This window comes from Atractosteus spatula, chromosome 11 (genome assembly GCF_055471065.1).
Source record: "Atractosteus spatula isolate fAtrSpa1 chromosome 11, fAtrSpa1.hap1, whole genome shotgun sequence".
In the NCBI taxonomy this organism is placed as follows: Eukaryota; Metazoa; Chordata; class Actinopteri; order Semionotiformes; family Lepisosteidae; genus Atractosteus; species Atractosteus spatula.
The window spans coordinates 46631041-46651986 of NC_142716.1; the positions used below are offsets into that span (position 1 = coordinate 46631041).

At 40.4% G+C, this 20946-nt stretch overlaps 1 protein-coding gene and 1 non-coding gene across 3 annotated transcripts in view; one reads left to right on the forward strand and one right to left on the reverse strand.

Annotated features, from left to right (window-relative positions):
* Positions 1-162: 162 nt before the first annotated feature.
* Positions 163-233, reverse strand: trnag-ccc (transfer RNA glycine (anticodon CCC)). Its single transcript has one exon. It is a non-coding gene; the product is annotated as a tRNA-Gly (tRNA).
* A 4685-nt stretch (positions 234-4918) lies between these two features.
* The window catches only part of arhgap44a (Rho GTPase activating protein 44a), a 67114-nt gene continuing 51086 nt past the window's right edge, over positions 4919-20946 (forward strand). For both annotated transcript variants that reach the window (XM_088927489.1, XM_088927490.1), the window contains exon 1: positions 4919-5214. In XM_088927489.1, coding sequence (XP_088783615.1) covers positions 5162-5214 — 53 coding nt within the window. In that variant the 5' untranslated portion in view covers positions 4919-5161. The remainder of the gene's footprint in view (positions 5215-20946) is intronic.

Sequence of the window (20946 nt, forward strand, 5' to 3'; positions counted from 1 at the left end):
CGTGCAGCTGGAAAAAGGTCTCAAATGTCATGTAAAAATCGTTTAAAAATTAGTAAACGTAAACTTTTTAAATAATTTATGTGTGTTTTTATGAAGAATTTTTTTCAATCTTTTCATTAAGATTTTTAAAAACAAAAAACAAAAAAAAAGCAAAAAGTACTGTGCGCCGCCCGGGAATCGAACCCGGGTCGCAAGAATGGGAATCTTGCATGATACCACTACACCAGCGGCGCAGTTGAGAAACAGCGCTTCAATCAGCCCCTATAAGCACTAGGACACGCCTCTACGTCCCTTTCTTCTAGTCGAAGCGTTTTCGTGATATGAACAACATATTATATACTTTTTAAAAATATATTATGTGCTTTGCGGGAGTTGTTCTCGAAAGTGTGATAGGATAAAGCTAAGAGGCCTCAGAGAAATGTCTTAACAGGTGTCTCTCAAAATGAATTAATTCACGTTTACAATATGATTCTCTTTCGCGAATATGTTAAACAGTATAGAAAGTGCCAATCTGTCGTAAGTACGATACAGTCTCGGGAAGTTTCTCTGACCCTTTGCGTGCATGTAATATATAAACAGGCCTAATATATGCGATAGTTTACTGCACAAGTTTTAAAGAGACGCCAGCGCACAGCAGATCTGCAGATCTGTGCAACTGCCCTGTATGACGCACTTCCTTTAATTCGTTTGAGGAATCGATTATAACGTATATAATCGGATCTCGGCGAAAGTGTAGACAGCACAATGTCCCCTTATTCAAGAAGCAGTGAAGAGAGATAACACGGCAGTCTTTCCAGCAGAAATTGCAACGTGCCCCTGCAAAACAACAAAAAATCACTTTCTTCAGCCCCGAATCCGATAGGAGTTCATACAGCAAGAGGGCGCAGTGCCCACTCGCTGTAAAAGCACAGCACCAGCTACAAAATGAAACCGATCAAAACCTCCTTTGATATTAAGACTAGCCTATACGTCTTGAATATCAGACGGGGATATTTGACTTTTACGATGCTGCTTATGTTCGGCAAACACGATTACATATATATATATATCTTTACGGCAATGAATCTTTGGGCCAAGTGTACTTTTTTTTTGCTTTCAGTTTTCTGTTTGGGCACATTTTTTTTAAAAGTCATCGTCTCTTGAAATAATTGAATGGGATTTGTAATTGTTATCAGCCTTGCTTTCAAAACGTGTGTGCACTCTAACCAGCTGAATTGAACCTCTGTGGACGAAAACAATCCTTCGTTGTGCCCGAGTCATTCACACCTGTGTCGTTCGTTATTAACTGATCGCCTGTTAAGGGCTGTTCAGTCCGAAATAACACTCGGCAAATTAGAGGAGAGACTCAGGAATTTGTGGGAAACTACATTTGAAGTAAGATATTCCTGAAACTCAGGACTGAGTGCAGACACGAGTAGACCAAAAATGTAAACACAGCAAGCAGATCACATAAAGACATGGGTTAGTACCGGTGATTTAGCGCTTTTGTGGAATAGATGCAGAAGACTCGGGACCACTGAAATAACACATGCCGAGGTTTATTTGCAAACCCGATTACAGGATCAGAGCATGAGATTTACTGCCTTCAAAGGTATGATCGATTCCCGGCCTCTCAGAACAAAATGAAAATTCGCAATAGAAACGATAGGGGGAGTCCTTGTAGAATAATTGTTTTTAAACCTTAAACATAATCAGTACTGATTTATTCTCTTTTGTATACAACAGTATGAGTTCAGCAACATCATTCGTATTACAAAATAAGACAAAGTACTAAAGGATTTATCCTGTACCGACTACAGGAAAATGTATACTGACGGATTTTCTATATAAATGGAGTGCAGTAATTACCTAACAGATGTCACAGGCGAGACCATGTGATGCCAAGCCATATAGAGCCTTAAACTTAAGCAGAATTTTAAAATCAACTAACATCCTGACAGGAAGCCAGTGCAGGGACTCCAAGACAGGAGTGATGTGGTCTCTTGCACTTGTTCTAGTCTGGATCGTAGCAGCAAAATTCTGAATATACTGTAGCTTGTTTGGGGTAGTTTTAGAGACTCTCACAAGCTGGGCATTCCAGTAATCAAACCTTATGGGCAATTAAAGTATAATTGTAACCATTGCACACTTTATACATACCTCAGTTTGTAATCAGTCTGGTGTGCTGCACATAGACTCATCACATATTCCTCAGGTTTATGTTAGAGTGTATGCTGTTGTTCCTCAGGGAGACTGTGGTGCTGCCCATGGTTGTCTAGTAACTATATTATTCTGCTCCTGGGATGGCAGAGTGCCTTTCTCAGTCTCAGGAGGGAATGATCTGGCTGGAAACTCCACTCCTCGGAGTAGGAGGAGAGTTGCTCCTCAGGCGGTGACAGGCCGAGTGAATATCCCCAGGGTGATGTGAGCAATCTACACAATCCCTGTACAAATACATCGGACATTCTGTGTCAAGGCTGTCCTGGTAGTCTTCTCAGTATCTCCCTTGGACTTAGTCTGAAGCCAAGGATGTTTATTTAAATAAAAGCCAGATCGGTCTAGAAAGATCTAACCTCATGCACTAGCCTGACTATAAAACACATCACTGAAAACACTTTGGTTTCCTGGTGTGGAGGACTTGTTTACTACCTTTTTTTTCGTCTACGTCCTGCAATTCAGCCATCATCTCCTTAAAGAACACTTTCTTAAACAGCACTCACATGATGCTTCTGTCCAAACTGCATACAAAACAAAATGTCCAAAAAGTAGAGAGAGCTAAGTACTCATGCACAGATTCTGCCCTTTTGTCATTGGGGGTAATATTGAATTCATTTTAGGAATTCCTTTGTTCTTTTGAACTAATTCTTTGAACTAAGTCATTCCTTGTAAGAGTGTGGAAGGAGGTTTCGCTGAATCCATCTTTAGTGTGTATTGCTTTAAACCTACACCTAAAACACAAGAGTATTTGTGCAATGTGGACATGAAAAAGCTGAATTTGATCTTGCAAGACCCGAACAGCTGCTTAAAGGAATAGAAATCGGGCTCAACAACAAAGACAACAGGGTTCAGTGATGGTGGCACGGTAGTCTGGGGTCCATCCTTCTTGGAAAACAATGATTGAAAGGAGGCCAGAAAAAACATTCCAGACTCTGCTGCAATGTTTTCTGCACTGGGATTGATCTTTATTCTAGTCAGTTAAATCCTGTAAGAAATCCAGTAACCTCAGGGAAGCTAGCAGTTCTTGAAGAGGTGGTTAACAGTGGTGTGATGGTGTACTAGGAAAGCTGCTTTCTCCACTAACCCAGGGACTTTGACTGGAAATGGCAGGATATAATAACCTGGACATGGCTAAGAGAAATCTTGATCTGTTGTTCTAAAGGAGAGTTGGAGAAGGACTGTGATTTGTTTTTATGTTAAGTTTCCTTTTCTGCTGTTTTGTTTAGTGACAGTATGTAACAGTAATAGTCATGTTCTTAACTTCAAAAGGGCAGATCTATCTGAACACAAAAGTCCGGACACATGCCAGTGTTGAAATAAATAACGATCCTGGTGAAATAAAAGTCCCTGTTATCAGCTAGATAGGAAAGTTTGACAAATACAGAAGGAAACAAAAAGATTTTCACCAATACATAAGGAGTCCTATTTAACGAAAATCTTTTGAGTTTACATTAAGGTTCCTAATTTATTTACTGAAGTGGTCAGTTAAAAATAAACATAACATAGATGCAGGTTGGTGCTGTTTGCAGTATTTAATCCAAAAGAAATCTTTTTTACAAATTTGCTCCTGCTTCTACTGTCTTCAGTGTTTCATTGGAATAATAGGGATCTCTTATTGTTTCTGTAAAATGTTTCTAGATCCACTTTCACATTAACTTAATAACAATAACACAAGACAGGGACCCTATGGGACACATCAAGCTTATCTGGGTGCTAGTAGCTACAGTAACTGATCATCCAGCTGTTTCTTGAGAGAATCTGGTTCAACAACATGAGTTGCATTTCTGGGACAACCCTTTGTGTTAAAGTCTTCCTCCAGTTGTCAGTTTTAACCGCCCTTCATTGAGAGCAGAGTTTCTTGAAGGAATAAAAAAATAATATATTTTCAAAAATAACTTAAATAACTTGAATTAAAAATAAGTACTGTATGTTTCCTCTGAGGGAAGCGACTAATGTCACTCTTTTAATCTCTAAAAAACGTCTGATTCAACCTGAATGATGATTTTATGATGTCGCAATGTCATGAGCTTGTGTACATCAGTTGCTAAGGTGGATAGGATTTTAAAATACTGTCTTTGCCAAAGGGAGGAGAAAGTATGAAGCAAGGTTCATGCAATGGAATGACTTCATTTGAAAATGGATTTTTTTTCCACAGGAACAAACAGGGTAGCCAATCTGTGTCTGAAAGTCTCCCAGCTGTTGTTGCTTTCAGACGATATACAGAGAACAGCCGTGTTGTTATTCAGGTTGAGCCACAGATATAATATTCTGCTGTATTAAAATTGAGGCGGAGTCCTTATTTCAGAAAAATGGCAAATGTATGCCTGAAGAATGCATTGTCCTCAAAAGGAATTCCAGCAAACTGTCATCATTTAATTACATATTAGTCTCTCCTCAGAAACACGTTTAGCCCCGAGCTTTCAGTTCATCTTACTGTAAGCGAAAGATAATGCACTTTATATATCTTTCAAGGATCACTAACTTTGATCAAAGTGTTAACCCACTAAATGAAAAGAATGTCCAATACCATACATAATATAATACAGAAGGAATGTCTTATGCATATACTGTATACTCTAGGCTGCAAATGTAACCTCAAATTCTGGCATTCTGCTGCATAACCCGTGCATTACCCTCCCCTGTTAGTTTTAACAACTACGTTTCCCATGGTGCTCCGCAGAGGTTGCGTCTGCGTGTCGCGAGCTGTCATTCTGCCCAAAGAGGAGAAACTGGTCCAGCATCTCTGGACAGGGGAGCAGGAGGAAAGGGACAGAAGAAAATGCAATGAAATTATTTCTTCGCTGTTTTTTTTTTTCCATTCCCAACGTGTTTCCAGTTACAATGAAGGAGCGGGATTGTTACAGTGAGGATTGTATCGCCAGCCGCCGAGGAGTCCCCGCTGTCCGTCAGTGAGAAATGCCGAGTCTGTTTCGCTATTGCTCTTCTTAACGCAGAAAAATACAAGATGAAGAAGCAGTTCAACCGAATGCGACAGCTCGCCAACCAAACAGTGGGCAGGTAGGACAGGAAAAAATATGTTTACACCACGAAAACGCAACGATTTCGACGAGTTCCTGCTGTAGAGGTTTACTGAAAAGACACGGTTTGGTGGACAGCATTTGAGCCTTAAAGGAGCTGTGAATATATGTGTCTGTATGATAGCCTATGATATGACATATGACTGAGAAAGTCGTTGACTAATCATATTTATTTTACATTTATAGTCTCAATATTTACGTAGTGAGTAGTATCACAGCGTAGTCCTGCGTGTTGTGTGTATTTACGTGCTGGTTGTAATTGTCGTAATGCTTCGTGAAAATACTGCATAGTTAATATTAAAGCGAATTAACCTGGAAGCGGTGCAGAGGGGGTTGTACCGTTAGGGAGCTCGAAATAAAATATTGGAAAACGTCTGAGTGTGACAAGGTGCGTTTATTGTTAGACCTCTTTCAATAATGCAATGAAACTAACGTAGTCTTCCCGCAGAATTATTCCGAAGATAATCGTTCCTGTTATCAGTGATGTTATGAAAGTCCCAGTCAGCTGATTGAAATCGATACTGCCTTGCTGCCGGAACATAGATTCTTAACAAGAAAATGAAAAATGTGTGAAACACCGTAACAGTTTTGGTCTAGAGACGCTATCCGAGTATCGGATGTGCCGCAGTTTGGATGCAATATATTCATTTTTATTAAAGGACACGATTAAAGGACGAGCAGCTTGTACAGTACACTGACGCTGCAAGCTGAAATGTGGTAGCGGTCATTGATTCGACGTCAATGTGTTTTCGATAAAACATCGGTTGTCGGTGTGCTTTAGCTGGCAGGGATACAGTAATGGAGCGTAAGGTTTTTCTGAAACCTTGTGGTGCGTTCTTTCTGTGATTTGACTATAGGTATTTGTACAGTCTGAACGTCACAAATCAAGGACCACCAAAAAATATTGTTCACCCAGCAAAACAAAGATTGAGAACGTGTATATCTGATGAGACGTTGTAATGAAATTGGAGCGAGGCCTTCAAGCAAGGAATGAGAGTCCAACACGAAGAGTGTGCTGACCAGTCGTTTTATAGAACGCATACGACTTAATCTTTAGCTTCTCAGCAGTACGGTCCTCAGTATCTTCCCATTCCATCGTCCCTGTCCCTGTCACCGCTGTAAAGAGCTGTTCGATACGGGTATTGTTTTACAGGAATCCGTGCTATAAATGCAAGTGGTCTTCCATTTCAAACAAGACGTGAAGCTCAGCTCTAGATTAGCATTGCAGATAATGTGCGCATGACAGAACTAAAATGATTTCCATTCGGAGCTGCATTGCTGTGCGGTCCACGCAGTCCTGATAGACCGGCTGTATCCTGCTTATGATCACGCAATCAGCTGTCAAAACGCAGGTAAAAGCAAAAACAAATAATCTGCACATTCAGATGAGAAAAAAAAAGAAACAACCGAGAGTGTTATGACGAGGCAACCAAATCTGTGTCAAACGCATTTTACTTAATAACACCGCACGTTATGGTGTTATCGATTTCTAAATTTCGAGGCCCTTCAGAGACAGCTTCGGGCGAATTTAGAAACTTCTTTTGAGTTCTATTTAAAACGCTTAGAGCCGAGAAAAGTTGGGATTGTTGATCACCGCATCGCTCTGAAATCGTTTGTTTTCCACGCCTTCGATGTGTTTCCTCTGTGCTGTCCCGTCGGGCAGTCTTTTCATCCTCCAGCGTGGGAAACCCACGGGAGAAGCGCTTTTTCCCCCCCTCCCTTGCTTCTGTGGATACGCAGCGAGGTGCAGAGCGGCACACACGAAGGACATTTGTCCGGAGGCACGTGACTGCCCTTTCATTCTGGAGAATACCTGCTCGGTCCCGCAACCTCAGCATACCGATTCTGGGAAGGAGACGTAGCTCCGCTAGGGATCTTCTGAAATTGTTACAGTACGTTCCTAATGTTAAATTGACGATGCTTTCATAGAACACAACAACGATATTTGATCGTCGGAGATCTCGTGGTCAGTTTAGTAAAATATTGACGATTTTGAATTGAGAGGAGTTAATGTTTCATTGCAGTGCAGAGAACTCCTTATCTAACCCCTTTCAGTGAGCAATGTACAGTATAAATCACTGCCTGTCTAGTTGCTGTGTGCTGTGATTGTGTCCGTCTAAGGCAGCCCTGGGCTACCCTTTTAGTTGTTTATCTACTGTACAGAGTTTTTTTTTTTAATGAAAATGACATTTGGAACCCTTTACAAGGATATCCGATGTGCAGTGAATAATAGGTACTTCAGTGATTTGTTTTCTCTACTTGTGGTGTTTAAGGGAGAAACCCGTTCAGATTAAAAATAAATATTTGTTTAGGTTTGGGAAAAAAACGTGGTCAGGGTGTGGCAGTCCAGGAGCAGGACTACCCATCCTGAAAAAATAAAGAACAGAGCCAGTGAGAGGAAACTAAGGATCTTACCTACTGTATCTACACTGCAGTCACATGAGGTCATTATCCCTGTAGGGACAACAAGAATCTGTTTCCCAGCAGACCAGCAACGTCTGTTTATCTTTTGATTCACTGTGGTTTTATGAACATGATGTAACACTTACCAGTCTTGGGTGTTACCTTTGTAATGGCAGCGCTACAAAAAACAAATTCACAATATGGCTCAATACAGTAAAAGGAAGTCTTCTTTATTTGCTCATTTATTTATTGAGCCTGTCACGAACCCTGGTGTAGATCCTCATGCTAATAGCCTGGTGTTAACCTACAGCACATGAAACTGTTACTGCAGTGTGTAGGTCTCTAAAGGTAAAGAGAGGAATATAACATTGAGACCACTGGGACAAAGATTGTGCCATCACTACCTTCAGGGGCAATACACCCAGAGGAGGGTCATCAAGATGCCCTGTTCAAAGGGCTAGCAGGCAGAAGGTACGGTAGATCACTTCTGCAGTAACTGGAGAGCTGCCTTTGTCCTGAAGTAGGATACGAAAAGGGATTTTTTGAAACCCCATCCAAGCAACTATCAAATGTCCCATTTGATCAAGTCTGCCATGAAATGTTCTTGGGGCTAGGAACTAACACGTTATTGCTTTAAACAGATTTTGTTGATTCAAGCCATCAGTTTGGGGTATCTTTAATCTACCTAAACGAGAATTGAATCGATATTGACTACAGAGTCCAAACAGGAACTGTATCAGACAAAACACATGTCCAAGAACATGTTCAGAAGGTGGGGGATAAACACAGCTGGCAACAGTTTTATTTCTGTGATTTTTTTGGGTTTGTGTTTTGCTACTATTTCTATTTTATGCCATACTGTTTGATCTAAAAAAACATTTAGCAGTACCAACATAATACAAAATAAGAAAAATGTAATAAGAAAGTACTTCAAAGGAATACTATTTGACACATCATGGTCTATAAATGAGAGCCTAAGCAAGGGTGGGGTTTAACACATTAAGGATTTTCAGGAGGAGCCATTTAATGACAAATTAACTTACAGTAGAGGATGTTAATTTAAATTAAGCTATAAATAATTGCAAGATGCTTTTATAATATTCAGCATTAAAGAACATAACTCCAAAGCCACTTTCCCCATGTAGCATACTGTATATAGAATAAATGTGATCAAACACAAAATATTTGTGTTCATTTTTAAATTTGGATCTGGTCATCAGTGCTGGGACCCTCACTAGTCACGGGGAATTTAAGACTGTGTGTGCAGTACTTCACTGAGAAGCATCCTCACACTGTGTCAGTCCCATCATGGTCCTCTGCAGAACGAGCATCCAAGGGAGAAGTGATGCCTTCCTCACTGACAGTGCTAAGCTTGTCCCAGGCCTGGGGCCTCTGATGGACACTGGACTGAAGATGCCCTACACCAGCGCTTCCCAATCCTGCTCCTGGAGGCCAGTCGAAGGTCGGAGGTCAGAGGCCAGAGGTCTCATTTTAACTTGCAATATTATGAGTGAAATAAAGATCTAAGCTTTTGAGTAGAAGAACCTGAACAATGTTCCAGTCCAGTCAAGCAATTTGTTAGTTCAATTAAGGCTTCATGTGGGTTTTTAAGCACAAGTGAATTGAAATCCAGCCTCCCGGATCAGGACTGGGAGCCGCTACCTTACACAGCTCAGTCCAGGAAATCCCAGAGGCTGACGTAGTGCAGGTCTCCAGAGAGGAATGGGGAGCCAGCCTGCTTCCGCAACTCCTTGGCGTGGTGATGTGGGTCATGTCGTCCTCATTGGTTCGTTTCCCCTGCTCATGAACATGAAGAAGTGGCCGTGTTCAGGAAAGGGGGTGTCTTTGAGTGTTGATTTGGCCAGACCAGGGGAGCAACATGTCACGTCATGTCCTTCATTTCACAGAAAGACATTTAAAAATCATTTCAGTTGAACCTCCATCCTCCTAATTTTGTTCAGCTGTCAAGTGGAGCCTTTTCAGTTTCCAGTGCTACAGTACTTTCTGTAGCTCAAGCGTGTGTCTTGCTTCCTTTATCTCCTTTCAGCTGTTCATATATTTAACCACAAATCCCACAAATTATTCTTGGTGTTTTGTTTAAAGCTATACATTTTTAAATATTTTTTTGTGGTATGGTGACCAAAACACAGCTTTCTAAGTAAGGTCCAGCACGTTGAGCATGTTCCTTTAATTTAAATTGCATTTTTTTTTGTATACATAAGCATTTGGTCTGTTTTTTTATTTCCTCCCCACAGTCTTGATGGGGACACAGAAGAATCTACATAAAGACCCAGTCCCCAGAAAATGAAAAAAGCAAAGCTCAATTTAATAATAAAATTCATTTTTGTGCACACCATCATGTGCACATGATTCTTTTAATAGAACACATAATCTCAATGAAATGTTAAGGATAGACTTCCTGTGTTGGGTTTGAGATCGTTATCTAAAAAAATGGCAGACTCTAAAAAGCAAAATCTTGATCTCCCCTCTCTTGCATGTCTCCTTTTTGAAACACTTTGAATACATATTTGTTTTCTTAGTGTCATTATAGGGTAAAGTATGAGATCTTTTACTTATTGAGAATTTGACACAGATGTGGGCAGGGTAAATCCTTCTCTTATTCTTTTAATCTGGTCTTTCGCTCAGACAGAAGTGTAACAATCCATTAAAGTCACAGAATTAAAATCTGCCAGTGTCTGCGTGAGGTAAGGGGAGCAAGTATAATCCTTTTAGATAGAAGTACATTCACAGCAGCGCTGCATACACTATACAGTATATTCAGAGGTTTTTATTTGGAGTTTTGATGCATTTTTGATATCTTTGCTCTATTCTAAAGTTGAGTTTTCCCTGCTTTGCTTATTCAGGAAGAAGAGTGTATCTTTAATAAAGGACGCTCTCTTCCAGGAAAGAGGGAGAGAGTTTTGTTTTCTGCAGGCTGCTGTTTCAGCAAAGGAAGTTGGGAAATGAGCTCGCTGACAGGGGTTATGCTTTGAAAGCATTTAAAAAAAACAGTTCCAGATAAATACAAGTGAACCTCAACTATCTTTCCATTGTTTTGCAAAAGCACAAGACATTGAGAATCTTCAGAGAATCTTCAGATCCCAACACCGCACGAAGAGCTTTATTGAGTTTCATGTTCCATCGTGTACATTGGCTTGATGTTTAATTTGTTAAAGGCTGCTGCTGTGACTGTTTTATCTGTTGAAGCATGTTCTGGAGCATTAAAAAGGGACCAGGGCAGAAAAAGGTATTAAAAGAGTTACTGTTAAGTTATCGCAAGCTGGTAAGTGGTTTGAATTATTTTTGATGTGTTAAAGAGATTGCCCTGCGATGGGCTGACGTCCTGTCCAGGGTATACCCTGCCATGCGCCTTGTTGTTTGCTGAGATAGGCTCCAGCTCCCCCGCGCCCCTTTATTTGATGAAGCTTTTAGAAAACATGTGGATGGATGGATGTTTAAGAGATGAAGCTTGCTTTCATAAAACTGAAATGAGAAGAATTCTCTTGTCAATGAGACGGAAAGCACACATAGGGAGCTCCTCACAGCAGGTATGGGTATTGGTATTTCTCTGCATTAGGACTGTGCTGCCTCTCAGTATTAATCTTATCTGGAATTAGATACCATACAGTACCGGGCGTAGCATCTGTTTGTAGCAAAACACCGAGACAGATTTAGGACTGATATAATGATTATGTGGTTCAAATATTTTATTTAGTTTTTTACCCCTTCCATTCTAAGTGTTTGAGCATCACATGTGTTTTAGACTTTTGGTTCATATTGTTTGTCTTTAGAAATGGACACCAGAGTTACAGGTATCTGTTTTAGTTGCGTCATGTAGTAGCATAGCAGTTTTGTCGGTCTGTGTACTGTATGACACATGGCAGTATCTATCAGGGATTGAGTTACCAGCTTTCTGTCCATGAACCCCTGAGCCCGTTGAAGGTCTCCTGTCCGTCTAGGGGCTGACCTCCTGGGTTTTGTTCCCTCTTGAGCTTTCTGACCCCTGTGTGTTCAGGCCAGGTTTGGGAATGCTGTAACATTCCGTTTGGACCCAGTCACCCAGACAGGTGCCAGTTGATATGCACAATTATGTGCTTTTAGCTTTTAATGTTTTTAAAAAACAGACTCAGAATAGCACATTCCTAGAGGGGTGGGGTTACTGTTATCTTTCATGTTATGCGAACAGAAAATGTAAGGAAATAAATTAGATCAGCTGTTCTTTTTGGCTTCAGGTTGTACCTGGGTCTGTGGGGCTGTTTTTTGTTTCTTTTTGTCACTTTTTCCAGTATTGATGTTTTTAGGTGCCTTAAGGCTTTTTTATGTATAGTACTTCCTTATTTTTAAATGAAAGCTTTGACCTGAGTAGTAACTTTAAGCCAGAATGAAATATTCTTTTTTAAATTCAGGGTGTTTTGCTTGGGTTGTTGGTTTTAGTGCAACAACAGCTGCTTATATGATAACGTGTGGAGCAGGTGTGTTTTAAAACCTTGTGAGTTTTGCTTAGTGGTTATTGTCACCATTGGATGCTTTCTTTTAACAAAATAATGACCTCTGTAAAAAAACAACACATGTTTACTACAAACCCTGACTTGCACCAGATGTGGCAGCTACTACCATCTCAGACAGTCCCCTCTCCTTTGGATTGCGGTATCTTTAGTTGTTGATCACATTGATCGATTGCAGATAAGTCAATGGCCAATCAATAACTTTATTAAGCAATTGAGAACAAAAAGGCCTTGCAGTTCAAGGTACAGAGATACACCTGTGAGAGTTGTACTCATGTGCCCAGATTACAAACAAGTCTTCAATTTATTTAAGCAAACCAGTGTTCTTCATGGAATAATGTCGCTCCGAGGTTCCTGGGCCTGGCTGTTCTCCTGCTGCCAGATTTGCTTTGGGTGACACCAAACTCCCATGTGTTTTAAACAGCTCTTGTGCCAAAGCAAGGATGGAAGCACAAAGTGGTGGAGAGAGCACTCTACAAAGCAGGAAGTATATGTTTATCACCTTGGTAGATATTAGTTTCCTTAGGTGGCTGTGGGCAAGTTAAGAGTGCTTCCAGCTTTAAGCAACGTGCAGCTTTATGGACCTTTATGGTACTGCAAAGTGTTCACAGCTGACTACATCAGACAGTTGGTGGGTCTTTGAAAAAGTCAGACTTGTGGATGATGTTGCGTTATGACCCCCAAGGTGTTGGGTGCAAGACATCAGAAACTGCCAAATAGCCTGGAGATACTCTGGTATGTCGTTAATCATCCCGATTGCTTTATAATGATTGATACGTGCATGCAATTAAACCAAGGCAGTATCTGCACTATAATTAAGTGAATAAAAGCCATTTCTTGCCTGCTAGAGGGGCTTGGGAAAGCTGTTGAGTAACAGTTTCATGTATGAGTCATCATGCACTTGAATATTTTAAAGCTCAGCCTGCTGTCAATGTCCTTGATATCATATCCTTTATTCACTCGGTGGCAACACACTGCTTCTCTTTGTTATCACAACCAGATATAACACCAGTCGGTAGAGGTTGTTGAAAAAGAGAGAGTGTTCAGAACCTCACAGGTGCAAATCCCCTAAAAAAGGCAAGTGCGTGGTTTTATTTTGCAATCTGGTCGTTGTTTGGGTCCCCACATAATAGAATCTTGTTACACGTAGTAAATGCATGTTAACGAAAAGTTCTACTCAAAACCCAGTCCCTGACTTGCCTTAAAAGGTCCCCCTGCACTCCATAGGTTGAGCAGCAACGAAGGCTGCACAGAGCCAGATTGCATAAGCCGGTTGGGAAAGGGGAGCTGTGTGACGTTGGTGTCGTGGGGAGATGAAAAGTGTGTCTCTCCATCATGGTGTCAGGGATTTTTCCAAGTGCTGCCACTTCCTACAGTGAATGCTCCTACAGATTTGTAATAACAGATCTCCTTCACATCAAATCACCTGGAATCTGGAATCGGTTCTGCAGTACGGAACACAGCAGCTGCAGATCTAACCAAAAGATCGAAGCAGTATTTCAGAGGCTCCAAAATGCAACATAAGAGGCATGTATTTGTCCTGACACGCAGTGCACCAGAAAGCCTCAGTAATGCATCCTGTGTTGTTGTTTCAGAAATGGGGGATGAGTTCAGAAAATGTTTCCCTCCCTCGTTCGGGTCAGATTTTTGGAATTCTGCACTCACTTGAAAAAACTTGATTGTTTGTGACAGGGGTCTGTTATTGTGACCGCTGAAGCGTTTTGCTCAGATTTGATGTGGTGTGTTGTTTCCTACTTCCCAGAGCATAAAGATACATTGCAGCTGTACTGATGCCACTTCTAATTAATATGCTTGGTACCCAGGCATCCTTTGTTTGGAACAGTGAGTGTTTATCTACACAGAGCATTTTTGATTGGAACGAAGTCTGTTACATGGCAGAAGGCACAGGGAGGAAGAACATTTTCATTTGCCAACAGCAGGAGAGCCTGTGTTTCCAGGGGTCTTGAATTCAGACTGGAGGCATTTATTCATGGGACTTTTCTTCAGTATTATTCTTCGAGATTGTGACCAGAGAGATCATTTGTGAAGAACCAGCTGCATTGCCTCCTGCTTTGAACAGCATTTTGGCATGGTCTTTAGGGAAGTACTTCAGTGGTAATAGGGAAAGCTGAATGCAGATGGAAACTGCGAATGAAGAATCAGACATTACAGTGCAGTAACTTATGACACATGCTGGAAGGAGAACATTTAGTTTTCATTGCCAATGATTTTTATAACATATCCACCCAGTATGGAACTGACAGTTGTTAAGGACATGGCTTTTTGGCAGCAGCTCCTCTTTTACATAAGGAGAATGAGGGCATGTAAAACAGTGGACATGACACGCCCACCTGTCAGAGCCATGTATCCTGAGGCCTGCCCCAAGCTCCATGGTGTCATACAGGAGAGACAGTGCTAATTGGAGGAGCAGTACATTTCTCACTGATGTCACTGCATGTCTGCAGGAGCCCAACATGTTGCACAAATTGCTGTTTACTTGAAAGACCCCTGCCGGTTTTTTGCCACTGATTGGGGAATCCTGGGCACACAGCTGGCCACACAGCTGGCCACACAGCTGGCCACACAGGAGCCACACAGCAGCCCCCAGTCTTTAATGTTAGAAAAATAGTAAGAAAATAGTAAGAAAAGCCTGATGAGCTCAGAGACGACCCTCTCTGCACTCTGCCAGTCTCACAGTCGGCCAAAGCAGTTTTTTGCAAAGGCTTTCCCAAACAGTAAAGCATCCCATTGACATGCACCTCTGAATTATGACCTTATAGCTCAGTGGGAGCTGGCTATAGATTTCGACTGCATGCTTACATGCATATTTCTCTGGATTCTCTTTTAAAAGAAATATTAACCTGTTACTCTGATAACATCGGATTCCTCTAATATCTTATCATGGCTTGACAGGCTAGAGTGTTTTATTGTATTTAATTTGTTATTCCTTGCCACGAATGAGCACTTTTTTACAATGAATGGATGGATATTGTCTGTTTTCCAACACTTTCCATGTGGATTCTAAGCCTTTTCTGTCTCATGAAATTATTTTTTTGATCCTTTTCTTGCTTTAGGATTTCCCTTTAAGCCGTTGTAATACATGTAAGCATGTATTAAAGGGATATTATACTATGAAATGTGATCCTGGATATTCTGTTATCATAACTGGCTGGGAGTTTTAAGGTTAAAGCCTTTTGCTAGCTGATGGGGTTGCTGGTAAAGCTCATCCAAATGTTTGCCACTAATGTGACAGGATAAATCGGGTATTTGCATACATTTACAGCAGGCTCTGGCTCGGTGCTAAATCCTGCTGTCTGGAATACCACAAATTCAAAATCCTGATTTTTTAGACTTCTTTTTTTCATATCATCAATTTGTTCTCTTCATCATGAGAAAACATTTTATTTAAAAATTTCATTTGTCGGCTCCACTGCACTCAGTCTGTCTCCATGGAGAGTTATTTTACTAGTATTGACTCATTCATCTCGCACTACACTAAATATCCGCTACCAAGCAGGGTCAATAAAATGTAACCCTCCTGGCTCCCTTTTTTTTTAATAAAAAGATTGTTCTGCAGTATCTGAAACAGGGTGACTTCTAATCTCAGTACAGGAAAAGGTAAAGCCCTTTCCCAATAAAGAAAACAGAATTTATTTTTAAAACAATTGTACTATGAACCTAACATAGATTTAAGTGTGATCATGTGGTTTCCATTCTTGTTGTGCATCTGGATTTTGCACTAAAGTGGTTAGCTGCTGTTGTACACAGAATGATCGAGAGCTAAGAAAACACCTCCCCTCTCATCATCACCCACTGAAGCTCAAGTTACCGAGAGATAGTTTGCTTCAGTGCGAGCAAGAGGGAGCTCTGGATTAAGAAAGGACATTTGATCCGTTTCCATTTTGCATATGCAAGGTGGAAGCAACCAGGTGATATCTCGGAGCACCTGCTGTGGTGTTTTGGGAGCATCCCCCTGTGTCTCTGTAACGCATGCTGCAATGCCCGACCGTTAATTTTTAATGCAAAGCAAAATCGCGAGGCTCTGTTTTCATCAGGGCTTTTACACAGGTAGGTGTGAGTGCAAAGGGAGACGCACAGCGTAGAACTTGGAGCACTCTCACATGAGTGAAAGCAGTACCCTGAAAATAATCAGATTGAGGAGAGACTTTACAACCAGCTCTGACAAATGGAAAGCCTTGACGCTGGAGGAAAGCCTGGTTTTGGCAGATCCCTCGGAGAAAGATAGTCTTGTCTTGATCCCAAAAACCATATCAAAGCTTCTTCTGAGAGAGGGCTATTCAGTGTTCCCTAGTGGCTGGTAGAATACCCTGCAATACACGACATTGGAGCAAAGGGCTCTCTCGGCTGCAATTACAGAGCAGTGTCACTGGATTGGAGGCTAGAGTTTGGATAGCAAGGCTAGAGCACTTTTAGGAGAGAACCCAGCAATCACAGATGGGAATACAACGGTGGGATAAAAAAAGCTTCCATTTCCTGTCCTTTACATTTTTGACGGTTTGTTTTTTTACCCTTTATGACTCACTGTTGTCTCTACTGAACATCATTCTGAAGAGCATTGCTTTCATCATGTTAACAGGAAACGATCCAGTGGCTTCACATCAGGTCATGCTTAAGAATTCTGTGAATAGCACAATCTATGTGCTGTACGTAATTTTTAACGTGCATAGTTTTTATCTTACGAATTGTTTTTTAATATTCAAAGCTACTGTACATACTGTAAAATGAGATAAAAAGCCTCACAGTCTAATGATTAAAACAACAGACATAAAATGTTAGACTATTGCCCCAGCCATGTTGTAACAATCCTCCACTTTTTCAAAACATACAGGTCTTCAAGATGTCACATTAATTTGTTCAAAATCATAGGATGCTACCCATCGAGCTAATTACTGATGTTTTAAGAGGCTTTTTGCATAGTGCCAGCAGTAAAAAAGCTTGAAGAAGAAAGTCAAAATGATGAATATTTCAAATGGACAACCACATAGCTGCCAGACCTTTTCAACTAGCTTTTGAAAAATAGCAGCTCTTAAGAAGTCCTCAGGAAATGACTTTCAGCTTTGGACTCTCCCACATTCCTTGTTCCTGTCGCTCAGTCTCAGAGCTGGGGATCCGACTGCACACCCACAGCACAAAGAATGCAATTCCGTTTGAGAGAAAGCCACCAAGTGCAAGACCACAAGCAAAGCTGATGAAACAAGAACAATGTATGTAGTGCTGTGTCCTTGTAGTATCATCATCATTTCAGATGTACAAGGCTCATTCAGGGCTAAACTTGCCAGGAAATGCAGGATTTAAAATACTTACATTTTTTATTTGCTCTGGCATTGGTTCTTAGTGTTACATTATAGAAGTGAACTACCTGTATATTTGTTTAGAAACATGAACTCATCAGAGATCTTACATACTGTACATGCAGCAGTCTCCAATCTAAATAAGGTGGCACAGGGACCACATTATTTACCACAGGGTAAATGTACCACAGGTTACATTAAAGCAGAAGACATGAGTAATTTTTTCTGGTTGGGTGAGGGGTGAAAAACGTCTGTGCTACACACATAGTTCATCCCCTGAGGCCATTGATGTAACACATGGGAGAATGTGCAGTGCCTGAATATTTACCCTATTAACTAGTAACTACCACATTCACCTATAGTGTTACTATTTACAAGGATTAGAGATCTTTAGTGGCATCTAGTGGCAGGTCACCTGTAATTATCAGCATTTCCTGACCTGGTTTGCCACTGTAGGGTGTGGTAGTAGTATTTGAAAGGTAACATTCTTCTACTGTATAATATACTAAACTGTGGTTCCACTGTTGTAAAAACTATATTTGTGTATGCAATATATTTATGTACTGCAATTCATAAATGACACTATAGTGCACTGTATCTCCAATTCAATAGTTATATTAGTTTATAACATTCAGTGTAGAAATTACATTAATTTCACTGGTTTATACTGTTTATAGCGTATTGTACAACACACAGATTAGTTTGCTGTAACTCCACATTTATATTATTCCTGTGATGAGTTTAGGTTCTCTTTTGTGCCATTATTTCACAATGTGTTGTATTGTAGTTATGCTTTGCTCATGTTATCTTGCTCAGATATAATGTTTACTGCACAGAAGTTACAGGTAATACCCCAATTATTTGATTGGGATTCGTTTGAACCAGATTCAGCTTTCATCCTGAATAACCAAAGACCTCAAATTAAAAGATCAAAAACCTTGTTCAGTACTTCATTGTGTACCTCGTGTGTCACATGTACCATGTTTAGAAAATTAACGTGTTTGGGTAGGTGTGTATTTTTACCCCTGTTGAGTGGCTGGTATGAGACTGTAAATTGTCTGAAACTAGCATTCAGTCTCTGTAAATCTGAAGCAAGGTGTTACCTGTTAATTTATTTGTCATGGAATAATGGGAGTTTTCTTCTGTATCACCCCTGGCTTTGCACCAATAATTCAATGATCATAAGAACTTGTGGGCTGTGTAATATACATTGACTGCACAGGTTCAGTCCCCACAATGCACTGGATGTAATCAAAACATTTTGTCACTTCAGTCCCAGTTTTTTTGCTAGTGTGTTTCCTCTGAAACACATCCCACCCACGTGTGTATCATGGGGGACATGTTCTCCTGCCTACAGTGAGCTTCAAAACTGAGTATGCCTGACGGTGTGTTATTGCCGCAAGAATATGTTTCTTCTGCTGACCCGCTAAGGCCTTTCACACATCTTGTACAAATTAATTATGACAATAATACATCGTTCCCGTCATGAAACTTGATGTCATTGCGTTTCAGTGTTTTTGGTAAATTTGTGCATCAATGGTGTAACCAGGAGTGCTACCTAAAATGATTTTGTATTGTAACATGAAGGCGATGAGATATTTGGCTGTGCTTGGCACATCTCTGACCTGCAATGAATACTAAAATTGTGTGAATTCACTAGCATTGTTCCCCAGGAAATATCAGAGTGAAAGATCCACAACATTTGCGATTACTTTTAAAAGGACAGCGCTGTGTGTACGGATTACTGTTTATAGAGTGATGCCTAACATCTGTGAAGTCACTAATGGCAGTGGTTTGCAATGTCTGTCTTTATAGTGCAATTTCCTCCGTGCCTGCCCTCGACAGGCCAGTGCGGTGTCTTGGAGTGTCTGTGTGTGTTTCTTGCAGCTATTCTGGCATGCTTAACAAAAATCTGTGACCTAGTTTACTGGCCAGATAAGTGGGTTTTCTGTTTTGGTAACCTGATTTCCCTCCACCTGCCCTTTTTCATGCAACCTGTCTTTAATTTGCTCTTCAGGAAAGCCATTTGGAGCTCTTCTATTTGTTTTGTATATTTTGGCAGATTTTTTGTTAGTTTTCTATTCCTGAAAAAAACGTGTCAGGAAAAGCAGTCTCTTTATGACAACATTTGCACTCCTCTAAAGGGCTGTTAGCCCTTGCTATATCAAATACTGTATACTGTAGATGCCATCACTGTTACCCTTCTCCTCACTCAGTATAGATGTTTGTCTCAGAAACGTTTTGTAAATAATTGAATTGTAAGATCTTTCAATAGTAAACATTTTTTTATTAGTGGGAAATAAATCTTGTACTGTATATCCCTTCTGGAGATGTTTAGTCAGTGAAGTATAGGGCTATAAAGCTACATACCAATTCAATGAGATAGAACCCCCACTTAAAATGAAATAACCTTAAATAGCTGATAATGTTGTAGATTATCAACATCTCTAATGGCAGGAGAACACATGTGGCCAAGGTAGATGTTGATAGTCTACGCCTATGCCATAAATACAGTTTATCTACTCCAAGACTCTATTTTGTCATTTTGATGCCACTTTAACAGAAATATACATCTGAAATAGTATCTCTGTGCTTCTTCTCCGTTTGCTCAGTCGTGTTTTTGATGGATTACAAATTGATATAAATACACTTAAAGTTGCTTATTCATCCGGAAGACCACAGTCTGCCAACAAATGGGAGCAAATTAACGGAATATATTTTTTTATTTTTGTTGTTTTGAAAATGTTTGCTTCTCGAAAGGATAAGATGGCCCTGAACTGAGTAATACATGGATGGCAGCAACAGAATAAACAGAGATACAAGAAGCGTCTCTGGGATTCAGAACACACTCTGATGTCCAGTCCAGTGTTTGTTATTTTCACAGGTCGCCTGGGGATAACATGCAATAAGCTTCAGCATATGGTCCTCGGTAATACATCAAGACCGTTCTGTAAAAACAAGTTGTAGTTCCTGCAGTGAGACAATACTTGTTGTAGTGCTGAATACATTTGATTGCTAATGTTCATTTCTAATGCTTTTTTTTTTGGGGGGGGGGGTTATTTTTTCTCTGTGTGCTGTAAGCAATCGGATAATACATCATTTTTGTGTAGCACTCTGAGCTAATCAAGGAATATTACTACCTAATTTGTGTATCTGCGATTCAATCAGGAAGACTGCATACACAAACAACAGAGAAATGACTGATGGATTAGCTGATATGATTCAAATGTCTTTAGAATATTCTCACTGATCAGATGTTCCTGCAGATTTTGCATAACCTGTGTCTGCCATATTCCAGGCAGTACTGGAACGTCTTTCCATTTCATTGCCCCTTTAAAAAATGCATCCTAAATGCATATTTAACAGTACACCCACATTATGTGCATGGTGGGGCTACCTCAATGCATTACATTTTATGCAGGGAGTGTAGTTAAACTGACAGGAAAGAGAAGGATGTATCAAACTCGTATGATCAATAGCTGTTTTTATTTT